This window comes from Propithecus coquereli, unplaced genomic scaffold (genome assembly GCF_000956105.1).
Source record: "Propithecus coquereli isolate 6110/MARCELLA unplaced genomic scaffold, Pcoq_1.0 Scaffold68, whole genome shotgun sequence".
Classification (NCBI taxonomy): domain Eukaryota; kingdom Metazoa; phylum Chordata; class Mammalia; order Primates; family Indriidae; genus Propithecus; species Propithecus coquereli.
In genome coordinates, this window is record NW_012152840.1 from 7604589 (window position 1) to 7619804 (window position 15216).

General features: G+C 35.6%; 1 protein-coding gene across 1 annotated transcript in view; it reads left to right on the plus strand.

Moving 5' to 3' along the window:
* Positions 1–15216, plus strand: part of FAM91A1 (family with sequence similarity 91, member A1) — a 45032-nt gene that overhangs the window by 19449 nt on the left and 10367 nt on the right. The window contains exons 13-18 of the mRNA XM_012660854.1: positions 522–634; positions 936–1022; positions 2875–3007; positions 10734–10882; positions 12185–12319; positions 12452–12565. Coding sequence (XP_012516308.1) covers positions 522–634; positions 936–1022; positions 2875–3007; positions 10734–10882; positions 12185–12319; positions 12452–12565 — 731 coding nt within the window. The remainder of the gene's footprint in view (positions 1–521; positions 635–935; positions 1023–2874; positions 3008–10733; positions 10883–12184; positions 12320–12451; positions 12566–15216) is intronic.

Genomic DNA, 15216 nt, shown 5'->3' on the forward strand with positions numbered 1-15216 from the left:
AATGTGAGAACCAGTTGTACAAAGAGGAAGAGACCCTTTATTGGCTAGAGAGGTTTATTTAGGAAGCCTTCACAGACAAGATGTTATTTGGGCTAAGAATAAGAGCCTGTCAGTGGTCAGTGGAGGAAGGCCATGTCAGCCCAAGAGAATAGTGTGGGCTAAGCCCAAAGGGAGGCAAATCATAATGGATGAGGGGATTGCCTGTGGTTTAATGTTGGAAGCAGGAAGGACCACAACGTGGGCTATTACCTGAGCCAGGTGACTTATCTGAAGAGGTTAGGTTAATTAATCTTGTTAGTGTGACAGTTATTAAAATCTTTATTATTACTTTTAAAGAAATATAAAAGTAAGTGCTGTGTAACATTTTTTAAAAATTTTCTCTACTTAGAGGTGGGTATAACTGGAGCCTCTTACATACTTTTTGGTTATCAAATAAAGCTGAATGAAATACTTTCTCATTTAGAATAGTAAGCAAAGAATAATTTGCATTTACTTGATTTCAAATTATGGTTTCTTTTCAGCTGACACTGCCAGTATAAGCAGTCTGAGTCTATCTACAGGATACACAAAGCGTATCGCATTTCTATTTGACTCAACTCTTACTGCCTTCTTAATGATGGGAAATCTTTCACCAGTAAGTCAAATTCTTGTTTAAATATGAAGGTGTTTAAAGATGAGATATAAAATAATTCAGTGCTTTTATATCTTTTTAAGTAGTAGATTTATTCCTAAAAACACAACTGACTTTGTTTTATATTCCTTAGAGGAGTGTAAAAACTTTTAGTGAAGGTTACTTTTGTAATTGGAAGAATCAGCCCCCTCCCTCACCCACCCTTAAGTTTAAATATATTGGAAAGCATAATATAAATATGAGATATTATGCTTAGCATAAAAAAAGGGAACTAGAACTTTAATATTTTGTTTCTTTTTTGCAGAACTTGAAGAGTCATGCAGTCACAATGTTTGAAGTAGGCAAACTCTCAGATGAGTCTCTGGACAGCTTTCTTATAGAACTAGAAAAGGTAAATGTAGATTGCATGTTAGGGATGACAGGGCATTTGGAACCTTTTCTTGCTTGCAGTCTATTGGTTGTGTTGGGTTTTTGGTGTATTCTTGCTCATTCCTACCTCATTCCCCAGCTTAATAATGTGGCAGTCATTTAGACTGACACATATTGAGTGGGGGAATGCATTTTGTGGGTTTAAAGTGGTTTGTCTACCTCATCTAACTCTTAACATAATTTGATAAAATGAAGAAATGGGGATTAGAAATCTCAGTCTATAATTTTGTAAATTGAAATTTTTCTAAAATAGCCTTTCATTTTTTTCTGGCATGACTCTCTAAGATCATCTCTTAAGCAGTTTTATTTGAAATTTTTTGTTCCAGTTATCTTAAACCTGAACAGTGTCCCTGGGTATCATATTTATGTTCGCTCTCACTGTCCCTTTTAACATCTTGAAGACTTCAGCCATATTTGCTCTAAACCACCTTTTCCCCTGTGAGTACAGCCCTAGTTTTCTTTAGCTCTAAATCTTGATTTCCCTTTATTGGTATTTTTCATTCTTTGGATATTTTATTCCATCCTCCGCTTTTCTTTATATGCAAATAGTTTGTGTGCCTGATCTGTTCCTTGACTAATAATTTTGGTGCCTTTTGTGCTTTAGTGATGAACTCTCTCTCTGTATATGTAAATGGGCTGTTCAGAGAACTTGTTATGATTCTGTAATTCTTTTATATCTTTTAAAAAAAGACCATAACATTTTTTCGCTGCTCTTTCTCCATAGGATTTTTACTTTTATTAGTGTAGAAAATATATGAGATAATTCTTTGCTATTAATTGGCCTCTTTTACTTTTGTCTTCATACTTCCGTTATTTCTTCAGTGCTTTTTAAATCACTTTGTTAACCCCATTTCTTACTGTATGTTGTCTTTTGCCAATAAATTTTTTCTATGTTCCTGCACATTTTAAGTTCTGGTCTCCCAATTTTTATCTCTCTTGCCTTCAAGTAGTCTTTTATCAAATGTAGCAAATTACAGTATCACAGCTGCTCTTCTCATTTATAAATCTATTAATATATATACATTTTTTTTACCACATAGTCATTCCTGGAAAGGCCTTTTTGTCTGAGGTTTAGTTTAAAAAATGGTTTCTTAGCTACTTTTTAAGTAGTCAGATCTTGATTAATCTTAATTGGTTGGTCTTGTTAATTTAATGCAAATCTAATTTAGGTAGACTTATCATTCCATTTATGTGCTGTTTCTGGGATGTATATGTCTTTACATATTAAACAGGACCATAAGGCCTGTGAAGGCAGGAATTTTGTCTGTTTTGTCCATGACTCTATCTTTATCTCCTAGAGAGGTCATAGTACATTTGAGCCACTCAGCAAATCCCTGCTGAATGAATGTAAGCTGTATGTTCAGCAGTGGTGAACAGTCATGTTGAATCACGTACTCCATAGTCCCTTGTAACTAGTGATAAAAAAATTTGCACAAAGTGATGAGAATTATAGGCATAACTGGTGACTGTGGATAGGAGTACTTTTCTAGATCAAAAAATACATGGGTTTTAGAGTATTTTAAGCACTGTATTTGAATTATATATGGGACATGTAACTTATATAATGGTATAATGTATTATTTGGTTGCTAAAATTGTTAGTTTTACTTGGAGTAATTTCTGTCATCTTCATAAATGTTGTAAAATTGCAAACTCAACCAAGACTGAGATTAATATTTGTTTCAGTATTGCCTGGCCAAATTTTCAATTTACTGCTTTTGAATAATGTCTTAATATCTCTATTATATAATTATTTATTAGAGTGAATGTCATGAAAGTGGTGCTTGTTGCAAAATCTATTTTCTCTTGGTTTAGGTTCAGAGCACTGGTGAAGGAGAAGCACAGAGATATTTTGATCATGCACTTACTCTGAGAAACACAATATTGTTTCTGCGTCATAATAAAGATCTAGTTGCGCAAACTGCACAGCCAGACCAACCCAATTATGGTATGATAAATATATTTAATTTTGAAGACATAATCGTGTGAAACTTTTTTCCTATAAAATTAAACAGATCATGCTCACTTGTGTAATCATCACTTATGTAATACATTTTGGGTAGACTGCATATTGGATTTATAACTAGAGGCTTGTTTTGTGAATTTCTTTGCTTGTCAACTTACTTTTTCTCTTCTCATGTGGCATTGACATTCATAGTATTTAAATCTCTTAGTACCCAGAGAAGGTGTTGGAGTGTTAATTTATTTAAGTAACTGGATGGAATTTAGAACAAGTGTTAGCTCTGAGGGGTGAACAAATGCCAAAATTGAGTTACTATTGGAAGCATAAAATTTCAAGAATGAAAGGTTCCATTGAACGAAATAATAAACAGGAACTTCCTGTTCAAATCTACTGTAATAATTACCAAAGCATTTTACTTTAAAAAAAGGGAACAGATAATCTCTTTTTAAAAAGAAAGAAGTAGTGACAATGTTAAGGTATTGATGGACTCTAATGTGGCTGTTGCCCTAGTAGGCAGTCTCAGTTTTGTGATAACTGGGGGCTCCCACACTTTGATCGAACTGACGGTATCAGAATTTCTACCCAGAGATTCTGATTCAATGGATCTTGAGATGTGGAATGGCACCCAGAAATGTGTCTTTTAAAAAAAGATGATTCTAATGTTCAGGTGGGCTTGGGCATCTCTGGAAGAGCATTTAACTCAAGTCCTTAGACATTCACAAGAGTGTCATCTTGAGACTTCGTGAGTCCTTGTTACCACTATAACATTTCGTTTCATTCTTTCATTTACTTGAGAACCCTATTTTTCTGGCCAAGAACCATCAGTTTCTTAGTCATGTTAATTTTTATTTTATTTCTCTCACCAGCATCTGGCTTGCTTTTCAGCTCAATTTTAAAAATTAAGGAAGGATCAACTATCACTTCACGGGAATTGTGGCATAGGTGAGAACAAAGATCCTGAGTAGTTTAGCTGAGAGAGACGAGACTCATTCAGTAGTGACTCACTTCTGCAGATTTAGCGTGCCTTAGCAGAGTTACAGATTGTTACATGTTGTGGCACTTTTTGAGATTATTCATAAATAGTTAAAACTGAGAATTTTAAATCACCAAATACCAAAAGCCTAAAGCACCTATTGATAAGCATTTGTTGATGGGTAACCATTTTTTGCTACCAAATATTAGATCATGTACCAAGCAGTGAGTGGCTCAGTCTTCAAGATGTGTTGGATGTAAAACTCCTGGAATTTCTGGTACATTTTAGTGATTTATGGAGATAATGGGTTAGACTGTTTGAAATATTCTGCTATAGCTGTCTTGAAATACATTGTCCTTTCCTGCCTTTCATAGAATCTGAGAATGTTAGAGAGTAGTGACCAGTCAAGTGTAACTCCTTTTAAAGAAAGAAATTGGAGCTTATCCGTTTAAATTTCCTGCCTTTTTAGTCATTAGAGCCCGTGTGACGAGTAAGTGGAAGAGCTGGGAATAGAAGACTATTCTATTCATGTCTCTTGGATTTTGTTCCCTTGCCTTGTCCCTTTTATTAATGTTATCTTCTCTCAAACACTAAGTTTTTTATTGACATACCAACAATTTGTTGCTTCACAGTCTGGGCTAAACTTTGTTTTTACCATGAATAGTCTGTGTACCATGAAGTAAGTTAAATGGTAAACCTAAATCTATTCTGTATGAAAATAGTGAAGTGTAATTGTAACCTTTAAGGTAGGTTTAATAGTCGACTATTCCTGGCACCAGTTGGAGCTTTAATTGCTTAGAACAATTGCTGGGGCTCCAAAGTTAAATTGTAATTAACTCTTCCCTATAAGACCAAACCTACAACTGTTTATGAAGTTTCATTCTTACAACCAGCCTTTCTTAGTTGAGCTCCTCATCTGAATCACAGAACACAGAAAATGATTGGAGTTACTGTCTCAGTTTTTCTGATGATGGTGCATCACTAGTACCATTTCAGATGTACAGAAAAGGTCATTCATTCCATATAGCAGATTCCTAGGGCATTGAGTCTTCATGCTCACCCTGTTGAGAAATGTTGTTTTCTGTAGGTGGTGGACTTGATAACTGAACCTTAACTCTTTTTTAGAAAAGAGGTTCTGTAGTATTGGTGTTTTAAGCATCTTGTTTAAGTAAAAAGAATTTTTTTTGTGTGTCACTAATAATTTGTAGTTTGAGTATATCATGTAGTACTTAGTATTTACTGTAAAGTAAAAGCTTTGTGATATTGTCATAGAAGCAGACTCTGTTATATGTGAAAAGGACTAATTTCTTAGTAATCTCTTGGTTTTAAATTGCACGAAGCACTGCTTAAAAAATAAAAACAATGTGTGGTCTAATTTTTTCTCATTTTATAAGCATGATTTTTTTTCTAGTATCTTTTAAAAAGACGTCTTCCCACTATGATCAATACCAGTCAGACATAAAAACTACTGTAATTTGTCAGCCTAGTACTGTAGAAATGTTTAGAAATTAAACCACATTTGTAGTAAAGCAATTACCGTTGTAAAAATATTAGAAAATATGTTCTAACTGCCATGAACTCTTTAGTCTTTCTGCCTTCCCTGTTCTAGTACACATTAAATATTCTCTGTACTGGACGTTAACAATGTTGAATTTTGCCCAAAGGTTAAGAAATCCCCTCACCCTTTTGTGTTTTGGAGAAGGGCTTATTGCAAGGACCCACTCTTAGCCCATGTAACTCAGATAAGATTCACAGGTGCCCCCCACCTTGTTCGCCTATGACAAGGCCAGAAACAGATCCTCCAAATTCCCTTTGTCTCATAAACAATAGACCAAAACTGCCTGTCCCAACTGATCAATCAGAACAAAATGCTTGTTAGCCAAACTTTGGTTAAGTTTCTCTCCTTCCTCCAAGCCCCTGAACTTTGACCCATCCTCAACCCGAGCCCCTGCTTTAGGGCCCCTCCCAGAAAATATGCTGACCTTGTGGTGGAATATTCTCTGATCTGCTGTCTTGTACTGTCCCCTTTCATCCCACTTCCTCACACCCTATTCTTTCTGCTTTGTCTACTCCTTTCTTACAAAAGAAAAACCCTTGTTGTCTAACTCTTAAGACTCCCTGGAACTTTATGATCATGATTGCAGTAGTCTCTCTCCCCGTATTACGGTGGGCCCCTACTCCTCAATCCTCTTGAATGAAGTCTCTCCTTACTACATTCAGATGTTTTTATTGGACAGCATTTTCCCACTCATGGCTGTTGTATAATTTCTCAGTGTACTTAATCAAACATAGATTTCTTTAGTCTTTTTAGAACTTTTCCCCCTTGTTTCCCTTTCCGAAGCCACCTGCTGACTTCTCTCATTTTACTTCAGGATATGTCCTCTGTTCCAGCCAGACATGTTACTGGCTAGAACACAGACAGCCAAACATGTCACTTGGTAGAAGCCACTTCTTCGGAGGCTTCACTTTCCTGCCTCCACCTTGTTTTCTAGCTGGAACATCTATAGGACTCTCTTCATTAAACTATAGACTCCTGATTTTTTAGCATTTTATTTGTAAATGTTTTAAATTTACAGAAAAATTTCAAGGATAAGAATGGTATAGTTACTTTTAACCCAGAATTTGGGTGTAAGTTGGATATAATGGCCTTTCCCCTCTAAATTATTCAGTGTGTATTTCTTAAGAATAGAACTGTTCTCTTACAGCAACTTCATAAGATTTACTATTAATACAGTAATCTACAGTTAATATTCTATTTTGTGAATTTACCCAATGTCTTTAATAGCATTTTTTCTTTTCAAGTGCAGAATCTAGTTTAGGTTCAAGTATTATTTTTAATTGTCATGTCTCTTTTATTTCCTTTATTCTGGAACAAATGAATAGTGTTTTTTGTCTTTTATGATGTTCTTATTTTTTAAGAATCCAGTCCCTCTTTTGTAGATTTTAGTAGAAAGTTTCTCATCTTGGGTGTATGTGCTGTCTCTTCATGATTAGATCAAGTCCTGCATTCATGTCTAGAAAATCACGTAAATGTTGTGTTCTCCTAAGGGTTTGACATCTGGAGATTCATGATTTCCATCTGCTCTTCCTTGGTGATGTCAATTTTGATCACTCCGTTAATGCGTTGTCCAGTTTTTCCACTGTATAGTCAACCATTTTCCCCCCACAACTAATAAGCAATCTGTCAGGAGTTACTTCAAGACCATGCAAATATCCTACCCTTCATCAGTGTTTCCTGCTACATTTGGCATCCATTGATGGTTCTTGCCTGAGCTGTTTTTTACTATGATGGTTGCAAATTGGTAATTTTGTTCCAACTCCAGCACTTCCTCCATATTTAACAGTTGAGACTAGGCATGCTCTTGTTTTCTCAATATGGATTTATGAATTCCTATTTTTTCAATGGTCTGTAATTAGTCATTACTATCTCTTAATTATTTTTGTGCTCTATTTGTCTCAGATTTTGCCAGCAGGATTCCCTTCAAGCTGGCTCCTATCTCCTAGGAGCCTGGTTTCTTTTATTGGGCAATGGTATTAGAGACCAAGAGGCTGGCACTAGTTGTGCTCCATGTTTCTAGGCATTTTCAGCAGGTCATATTTTTTTTAGATGCATTCTTACTTGAAGGGGGAGATGGCTAACCTGATCCGAAGTTTCTTTCAAACTTAGATATATCTCTTTTTTAGAGAGCAATAGCATTTGGTATTTTCCAAAAGGATTAAGAATAGGAATGCTTAAAATCTGTTGCATGCTGAGTGAGTTCATGCCTTATGGACCAGCAGCCTAGGGCACATTTTTCTAAATCAGAAACTATTGCCCTGCCCCTATGCTAAAATGAGAACAGAGCTATTACTCTCTTTGTATAGATTAGAAATGGTGAGGGGACAGGGAGAAGAACATAGATTCTCCTGGCACTCAGGCTTTCATAATACAGCTGCCCTGTGAACAACATGGGTTTAAACTGCACTTATATGTGGATTTTTTCCATTAAATATACTGAAAAAGTTCTTGGAGACTTGCAACAATTTGAAAAAACTCACAGACAAACCGTGTAACCTAGAAATATTGAAAAATTAAGGAAAAGTTAGGTATGTCATGAATGCATAAAGCATATGTAGATACTAGTCTATTTTATCATTTATTACCATAAAATATATATAAATCTATTATAAAAAGTTAACATGTATCAAAACTTTGTGCATACTTACAGACCATACATGGTGCCATTCAAAGTTGAGAGATAAACATAAAGATGCAGTATTAAATCATAACTGCAGAAAATTAACTATAGTACATATGTATGACTGCAATATTTTGGTAGCCACCTCCTGTTGCCATTGCAGTGAACTCAAAGTTGTGAGTATTTGCTTAAACTGCTGCGTGATGCTAATCATCTCCATGTGAGCAGTTTGTCTGGTAAATCGCATATTGCAGTAAGAAGTGATCTCTTGCAGTTTTCATATTTTCCAGCATGTTTAGTGCAATACTTTATAAGTCCATCATAAGGACCATTGTGAATAAAGAAAAGGAATTTGTGAAGCCATTGCTACATCTATGCCAGAAGGCATGAAAAGCTTGTACTTATTGTGAAATACCTTTTTAATCTCATATTGATAATGTACGTTTTATGTGGGCACAGGATTACTATAAGAAAGATATACCTGTAGACTCTAATGTGATTTGAGAAAAAGCAAAGTCAAATGACAGCTTAAAGCAGACAGAAGGTCCAAGATCTAAAGCTGGAGAATTTAATACCAGCAAAGGATGGTTTGATAATTTTAGAAGGAGGTTTGGCTTAAAAAATGTAAAGATAACGAGAGAAGCAGCTTTTGCTGACCAAGAGGCAGCAAACAAGTTCCCGGACACCATTAAGAATATCATTGGGGGGAATGGATATCTGCCTAAACAGATTTTTAATGCAGATGAGAGTACTCTATTGTGGAAAAAAATGCTGCAAGGGACATTTATTAGTAAGGCAAAGAAGTAAGCACCAGTATTTAAGGCAGGAAGGGATAGGCTTACTCTACTGTTTTGTGCAAATGCAGTCTGGTTTATGGTCGGGACTGACCTTATCTATAAAGCTGCTAATCCCTGAGCCTTGAAGGGAAAAGATAAATACCAGCTGCCAGTCTGGTTGTGCAACAAGGAGGCCTGGACAAGGAGAACTCTTTTTTAAAAAAGATTAGTTCCATTGTTACTTTGTTCCTTAACTCAGGAAGTACCTTGCCAGTAAGTCATTGCCTTTTAAAGTTCTTTTGATATTGGATAATGCCTCTGGTCACCCAGAACCCTGTGAGTTCTACACTGAAGGCATCAAAGTGGTCTACTTGCCCCCAAACACGACATCTCTATATTATCCTCTAGATCAGGGGGTTATAAGGACCTTTAAGACTCATTACACATGGTACTCTATGGAAAGGATTGTCAACACTGCGGAAGAGAACCCTGATAGAACATCATGAAAAGTCTGGGAGGATTCCACCATTGAAGATGCTATTGTTGTTTTGGAGAAAGCTGTGAAAGCCATCAAGCCTGAAACAATAAATTTCTACTAGAGAAAAACGTGTCCGGATGTTGTATATGACTTCACAGGGTTTATGACAGCCAATCAAAGAAATCATGAAGAGATTGTGGATGTGACAGAATTGGTATTGGGGGTAGGGGGTGGTCAAGGGTTTCAATATATCTTGGAGAAATTCAAGAGCTGATAGACACCACACCAGAGGAATTAATAGAAGATGACTTGATGGGAGATGGGTGTTTCTGAACCAATGCCAGACAACGAGGAAGAAGATGTATTAAGATGTATTATAGAAGAAGCAGTGCCAGGAAACAAATTGACATTAAACAGTCCGGCGGGAGGGTTCTGATTATTGAAGACTACTTTTGACTTCTATAAACCCTTCTATGATAACACTGAAACTAAAGCAAATGTTGGAAGGATTGGTATCGTATAGAAACATTTTTAGAGAAGTGAAAAAAAAAACACAGAAGTTACATTGTATTTCCATGAAGTTACACCAAGTGTTTCTGTCTCTCCTGCCTCCTCTTCCACCTCCACCCCTTCCTCCTCTGCCACCCTGAGACAGCAAGACCAACCCCTCCTCGTCCTCAGCCTACACTTTATGAAGATGATGAGAATAAAGACATTTATGATAATCTACTTCCACTTAATGAATAGTAAATATTTTCTCTTCCTTATGATTTTCTTAGTAACATTTTCTTTTCTCTAGCCTACTTTATTGTAAGAATATAGTATATAATACATATAACATACAAAATATATGTTGATCGACTATATGTGTTATCAGTAAGGCTTCCAGTCAACAGTAGGCTATTAATAGTTAAGTTTTGGGGGAGTTGAAAGTTATGTGCAGATTTTTTGACTGCTCAGGGGATCAGCACCCTAACCCTAATCAAGGGTCAACTGTATGCAGCTGTCGTGGAGTACCTGGGCATGGAGGGAAGAAGTAAAGTAAAATAAGCATATTTAGTTAAAGTAAAAGGCAGCCTGAAGAAATATCCATAGGCAACTATCTTTCTAGACCAAAGAATAAAAAATTTCATCTTTAAATCTCAAAATGTCTTTGTGGTCTCCTAGGAAATTTGGTCTCCTTGATAGAGTTACTCTGCCTTTTAAGGAAAATTTACAATCTCAAGGCAGTTAATGTATCATGTTCAACTTTTTTGTTTCACAGTGTCAGTTCTTGATTCTCTGTATGTGCTTGATCATAACTCAGGTTTTCCTCTGGATCTCTTACGCTGTGAAAGCCTTCTTGGTTTGGACCCAGCAACTTGCAGCAGAGTTCTGAACAAAAATTACACGCTGCTTGTTTCCATGGCTCCCCTCACCAATGAAATCCGGCCGGTCAGCAGCTGTACCCCTCAGGTAAAGACCCACTGGGAAGATGCACTTGGTTGTGCCATCATGACTACCCTCAGTTTTATTTTCTTAATTCTTCACTTGCAGATACCAAATATTAAAAGCACTGACTCAGAAAAAGCAGTTTTGTATTTTATGCCATTGTAAGATGTTATGTTCAATTTGCGAAGTATAATTGGCATATTTTTTTATGATTTATGTATCATTTAGTGACTTGTGACATGTTAGAGTAAAATTTTATTCATGTACAGAATAACTTAAAGAGAATGTTTTGGGATGCTTTCAGAAAGAAGCCTATATCATTTTGAGGGATAAGATAAATTTAATAAGGAAAAATGAAATGTTTCTAGAAATGGGGCTGTGATGCTAACTAAACTAAAAAGAAAAAATGGTGCTTGAAAGCTGAAACTCTAGTTAACTGTAGAATTTATATGTAAAAATTACTTTAGTTTTTTTTACTTCTTAAAAATCAGTTGCCTTTTTTTTATATTTAACAAGGAAGTTGTCTGTACCATTTTCAAAGAGTGGGGGTTATGTTGCTCTTCTTCAGTGCTGCATCGTACCTAGTTTCCTAGATGTGCAGGGTTTAATGGTGTGGAAGAAAGGAAGGGATTCTTGTATAAAGTTGATTTTGTTGCCTGTGTTTTTCCAGCTGCCTCAGTGAGGACCGTGTCCCCACCCCAAATTTTGTCCTCTGCATTCAGCAGGAGATGTGCATTTAACCAACCTTTTTTTATAATTCTTTGTGGGCCCCCTCACTTCTTTAACAGAATCTTTGGGTATAGTAGGACTCCATGAACTGTCTGGATGAATGCTAAATGGATGGAAGGGTAGATAGTACCTTTTGTGAAAATTTGTATGTGATTAATGATAGTAATAGCCAACACTTTAATATAGAGTTTGTTATATTCCAGGTACTGTTTTAAGCCTTTTGAACCACCTTACAGCATCCTCATGAGGTAGATATGTTACTGCTATTTTATAGATTGAGCAAAATGAGGCACAGAGAGCTTAAGTGACCTTCTGAAGGTGATATGGCTTAAGGGCTGAAATCAAGATTTAAAACTGGGCAGTCAGTTTATTCCAGAGTTCACTCTCTTAATTGCAGTGATAAAACATACTTTCTTAATTCCAGTATTAAATTGAAGCTATTTTAATGAAGCATCTAAAATTTATTTTTGTAAGGATAATTGCAATTAACATTTACATGAGGCATTTGCTGTTTATAAGACTATACTTGGTCACTTGTGAAATTTGGCTTCTTTAGATGAATATTACAACTTTATCTTGTCTGTTTTATGATTGTAGCATATTGGACCAGCTATCCCAGAAGTCAGTTCTGTCTGGTTTAAACTGTATGTTTATCATATTACTGGACAAGGACCACCATCTCTTTTACTGTCCAAAGGTACAAGACTTCGAAAATTGCCAGATATATTCCAGGTATGTGTGTGAGGTTTTGGGTTGTTTTTTTGAGGAGGGTAGAAATTTGTGAGCATATTTGTAGATAACTGTCTTAACATTTTCTTTATTTCTAAACATCATTTTATGGATTATTCATTTTCTTTTCAATAGGGTTATGATCGATTACTAATAACATCTTGGGGTCATGATCCTGGGGTAGTTCCTACATCAAATGTGCTCACGATGTTGAATGATGCTTTAACACATTCTGCGGTTTTAATTCAGGTACAGTCACTTCATTTGAAATAACCAATTTTGGATTTTTATTGTAAAGATCATAACTTGGCTCACTTTCTACTGAGTTGCAATCAGATGTCAGTAATTTGAAATTTATACAGTAGAAGGAATCAGAGATGTGGATTTCAGTCTTGGCCCTTTGGCAGTACGGGGGTGGTAGAAGCAACATGGACTTTGCAGTTAGACCCAGGTTTGAATTCCAGCTTCACCCTCTGCTAGCTGTGACCAGTATTTTTTTTTTTTTTTTTTAAATAATAGCTTTACATTCGTTCCCCCTTATCTGTGGGAGGATATGTTCTAAAACCCCCAGTGGATGCCTGAAACCATGGATAGTACTAAACCCTATATATACTGTTTTTTCCTATACATACATATATACTATGATAAAGTTTAATTTATAAATTAAGGCACAGTAAGAGATTAACAATAACTAGAAATAAAATGGACTAATTATAACCATATGCTGTAATAAAAGTTAATGTGAATGATTGTGGTCTCAAGATATCTTACTGTACTGTACTCACCTATTTTCATACCATGGATAACTGAAACTGGAAAGTGAACCACAGAAAAGGGGGGACTACCATACTGAGATATAATTCACATACTATATAATTCATCAATTCAAATTGTACAATTCAGTGGTTTTTAGTATATTCACAAATAAGTACAGCTGCCACTGTACTCAATTTTAGAAAATTTTTATCATCTCAAAAAGAAACCCTGGGCCAGGCATGTGGCTCAGATCTGTAATCTCAGCATTTTGGGAGGCCAAGGTGGGAGGATCACTTGAGCCCAGGAGTTCAAGACCAGCCTGGGCAACATAGTGAGAGCCCATCCCTATAAGAAATTAAAAAAAAAAAAAAAAAAAAAAAAAAAAGAAATCCTATACCCTTTAGCTATCACTACCCTATTTAGTGTCCCCTACTCAACCTCCCCCCAGTCTTAATACTACTTCCTATCTCTACGCATTTTCCTATTCTGGGCATTTATATGCGTGGAATCATATAATATGTGGTCTTTTGTGACTGGCTTCTTTCATTTAGCATGTTTTCAAGAGTCATCGTGTATATCGTGTGTATCAGTACCTTGTTCCCTTTTATGGCCAAATATTCTGTTGTGCGGATATATCATATTTCATTTATCCATTCATCAGTTGATGGACATTTGGGTTGTTTCCATCTTTTGGCTATTATAAACAGTGCTGTTATAAACATTTGTGTACAAGTTTTTGTGTGGATATATGTTTTCATTTGTCTTGGTTATATATCTAGGGATAGAATTGGCTGAGTCATATGGTAACTCTGTGTTTAAGTGTTAGAGGAACTGCCAGACTGTTCTGCAAAGTAGCCGTATCCTTTTACTTTCCCACCAACAGTTGGTGCTGTCTGACTTTTTGAATATGTCCACCCTAGTGGGTGCCTAGCACAGTGCTTGGCTCATAGTAGTTATCCAACTAGTGTTTATTGAATAAGTGAACAGGAATGTGAATAGGAAAACATAACCAAATCAGTAGAAAGTGCCTGTTTTTAAAACATTTGTTAAGGAGTTTTGCTTTTGCTAAAAAAGAATACTTCCCTTATTAAATTTCGTGAAAAAATTCACCTTGCTGGAATTCAAAACATTACAAAAAGATTTTGCTTAAAATTATGATATTATTGGAACCATCTGTTTTAGGGTTAAATCATAAATCTATCAATGGAGTAGAAAAGAAGTGTCAGAAATGTATCTATTTTTTAGGGGTGAGTTGGAATATGGTTATAAAACAACTAACAGTGTGATTTCTCTTGGATATATCAGGGTTTCTTGAATTTGTGTAGTATATAGGTCTCTTTTAAAGGGAAATATTTATAGATCCTCTGTTAAATTTTCCATTATGGTAGTACTAAATATATATAAACATTAAATTCTTCATGCTTACTGTTATTACACAACTCTAAACTCAAACTTAGGTATAAGTGTAAGCAAAGCTTTAAAACAAATGAAATTCAAATGAATAACATTAAATGCATATATGATTGAATTGAATTATTTGTTACATGGGAGTGTGGTGAGTGGACTCAATTTTTAATTTAATTTTGAATTAATAGTACATTCACATGATTCAGAATTAAAACACTATTAAAAGGTATACAGAGAGAAGTATCAGTCCCCCTGCCTACCAAGTTCCCACTCCCCATCTGTCCTTTAAATCAGATAACCACATCTATTAGTTTCTGCTGTTTCCTTCTAGAGTGTCTTTGTGCGTATGCAAGCAATTATGCACTCATGTGCCCCGTGCTTTTTCCATGTAGCAATTAGACATCTTTCCATTTCAGTTCATAGAGAGCTTCCTCTTCTTTTTTGCAAGTGCATTGAAAATATGTACTATAACTTATTTAACCAGTCCTCTATTGGTGGGCATTTTGGTTGTTTCCAATTATATGTAATTATAATGATGTAGTAGGTAACTTTAAGTGTACATTGTTTCAGGGCAGGTTTGTGAGTTTGAGTTTAATTAGTCCATGGTATGCCATGTGATTGTGGGAATTGTTCTACCACTTGTCTCTCTCAGAAGCTAACCCTTGTGCAAGTATACTTGGCCTCGTTGAGTCTTCACTTGACTAATATCTGATTTACCTGTTAAATCAGCCTCTGTT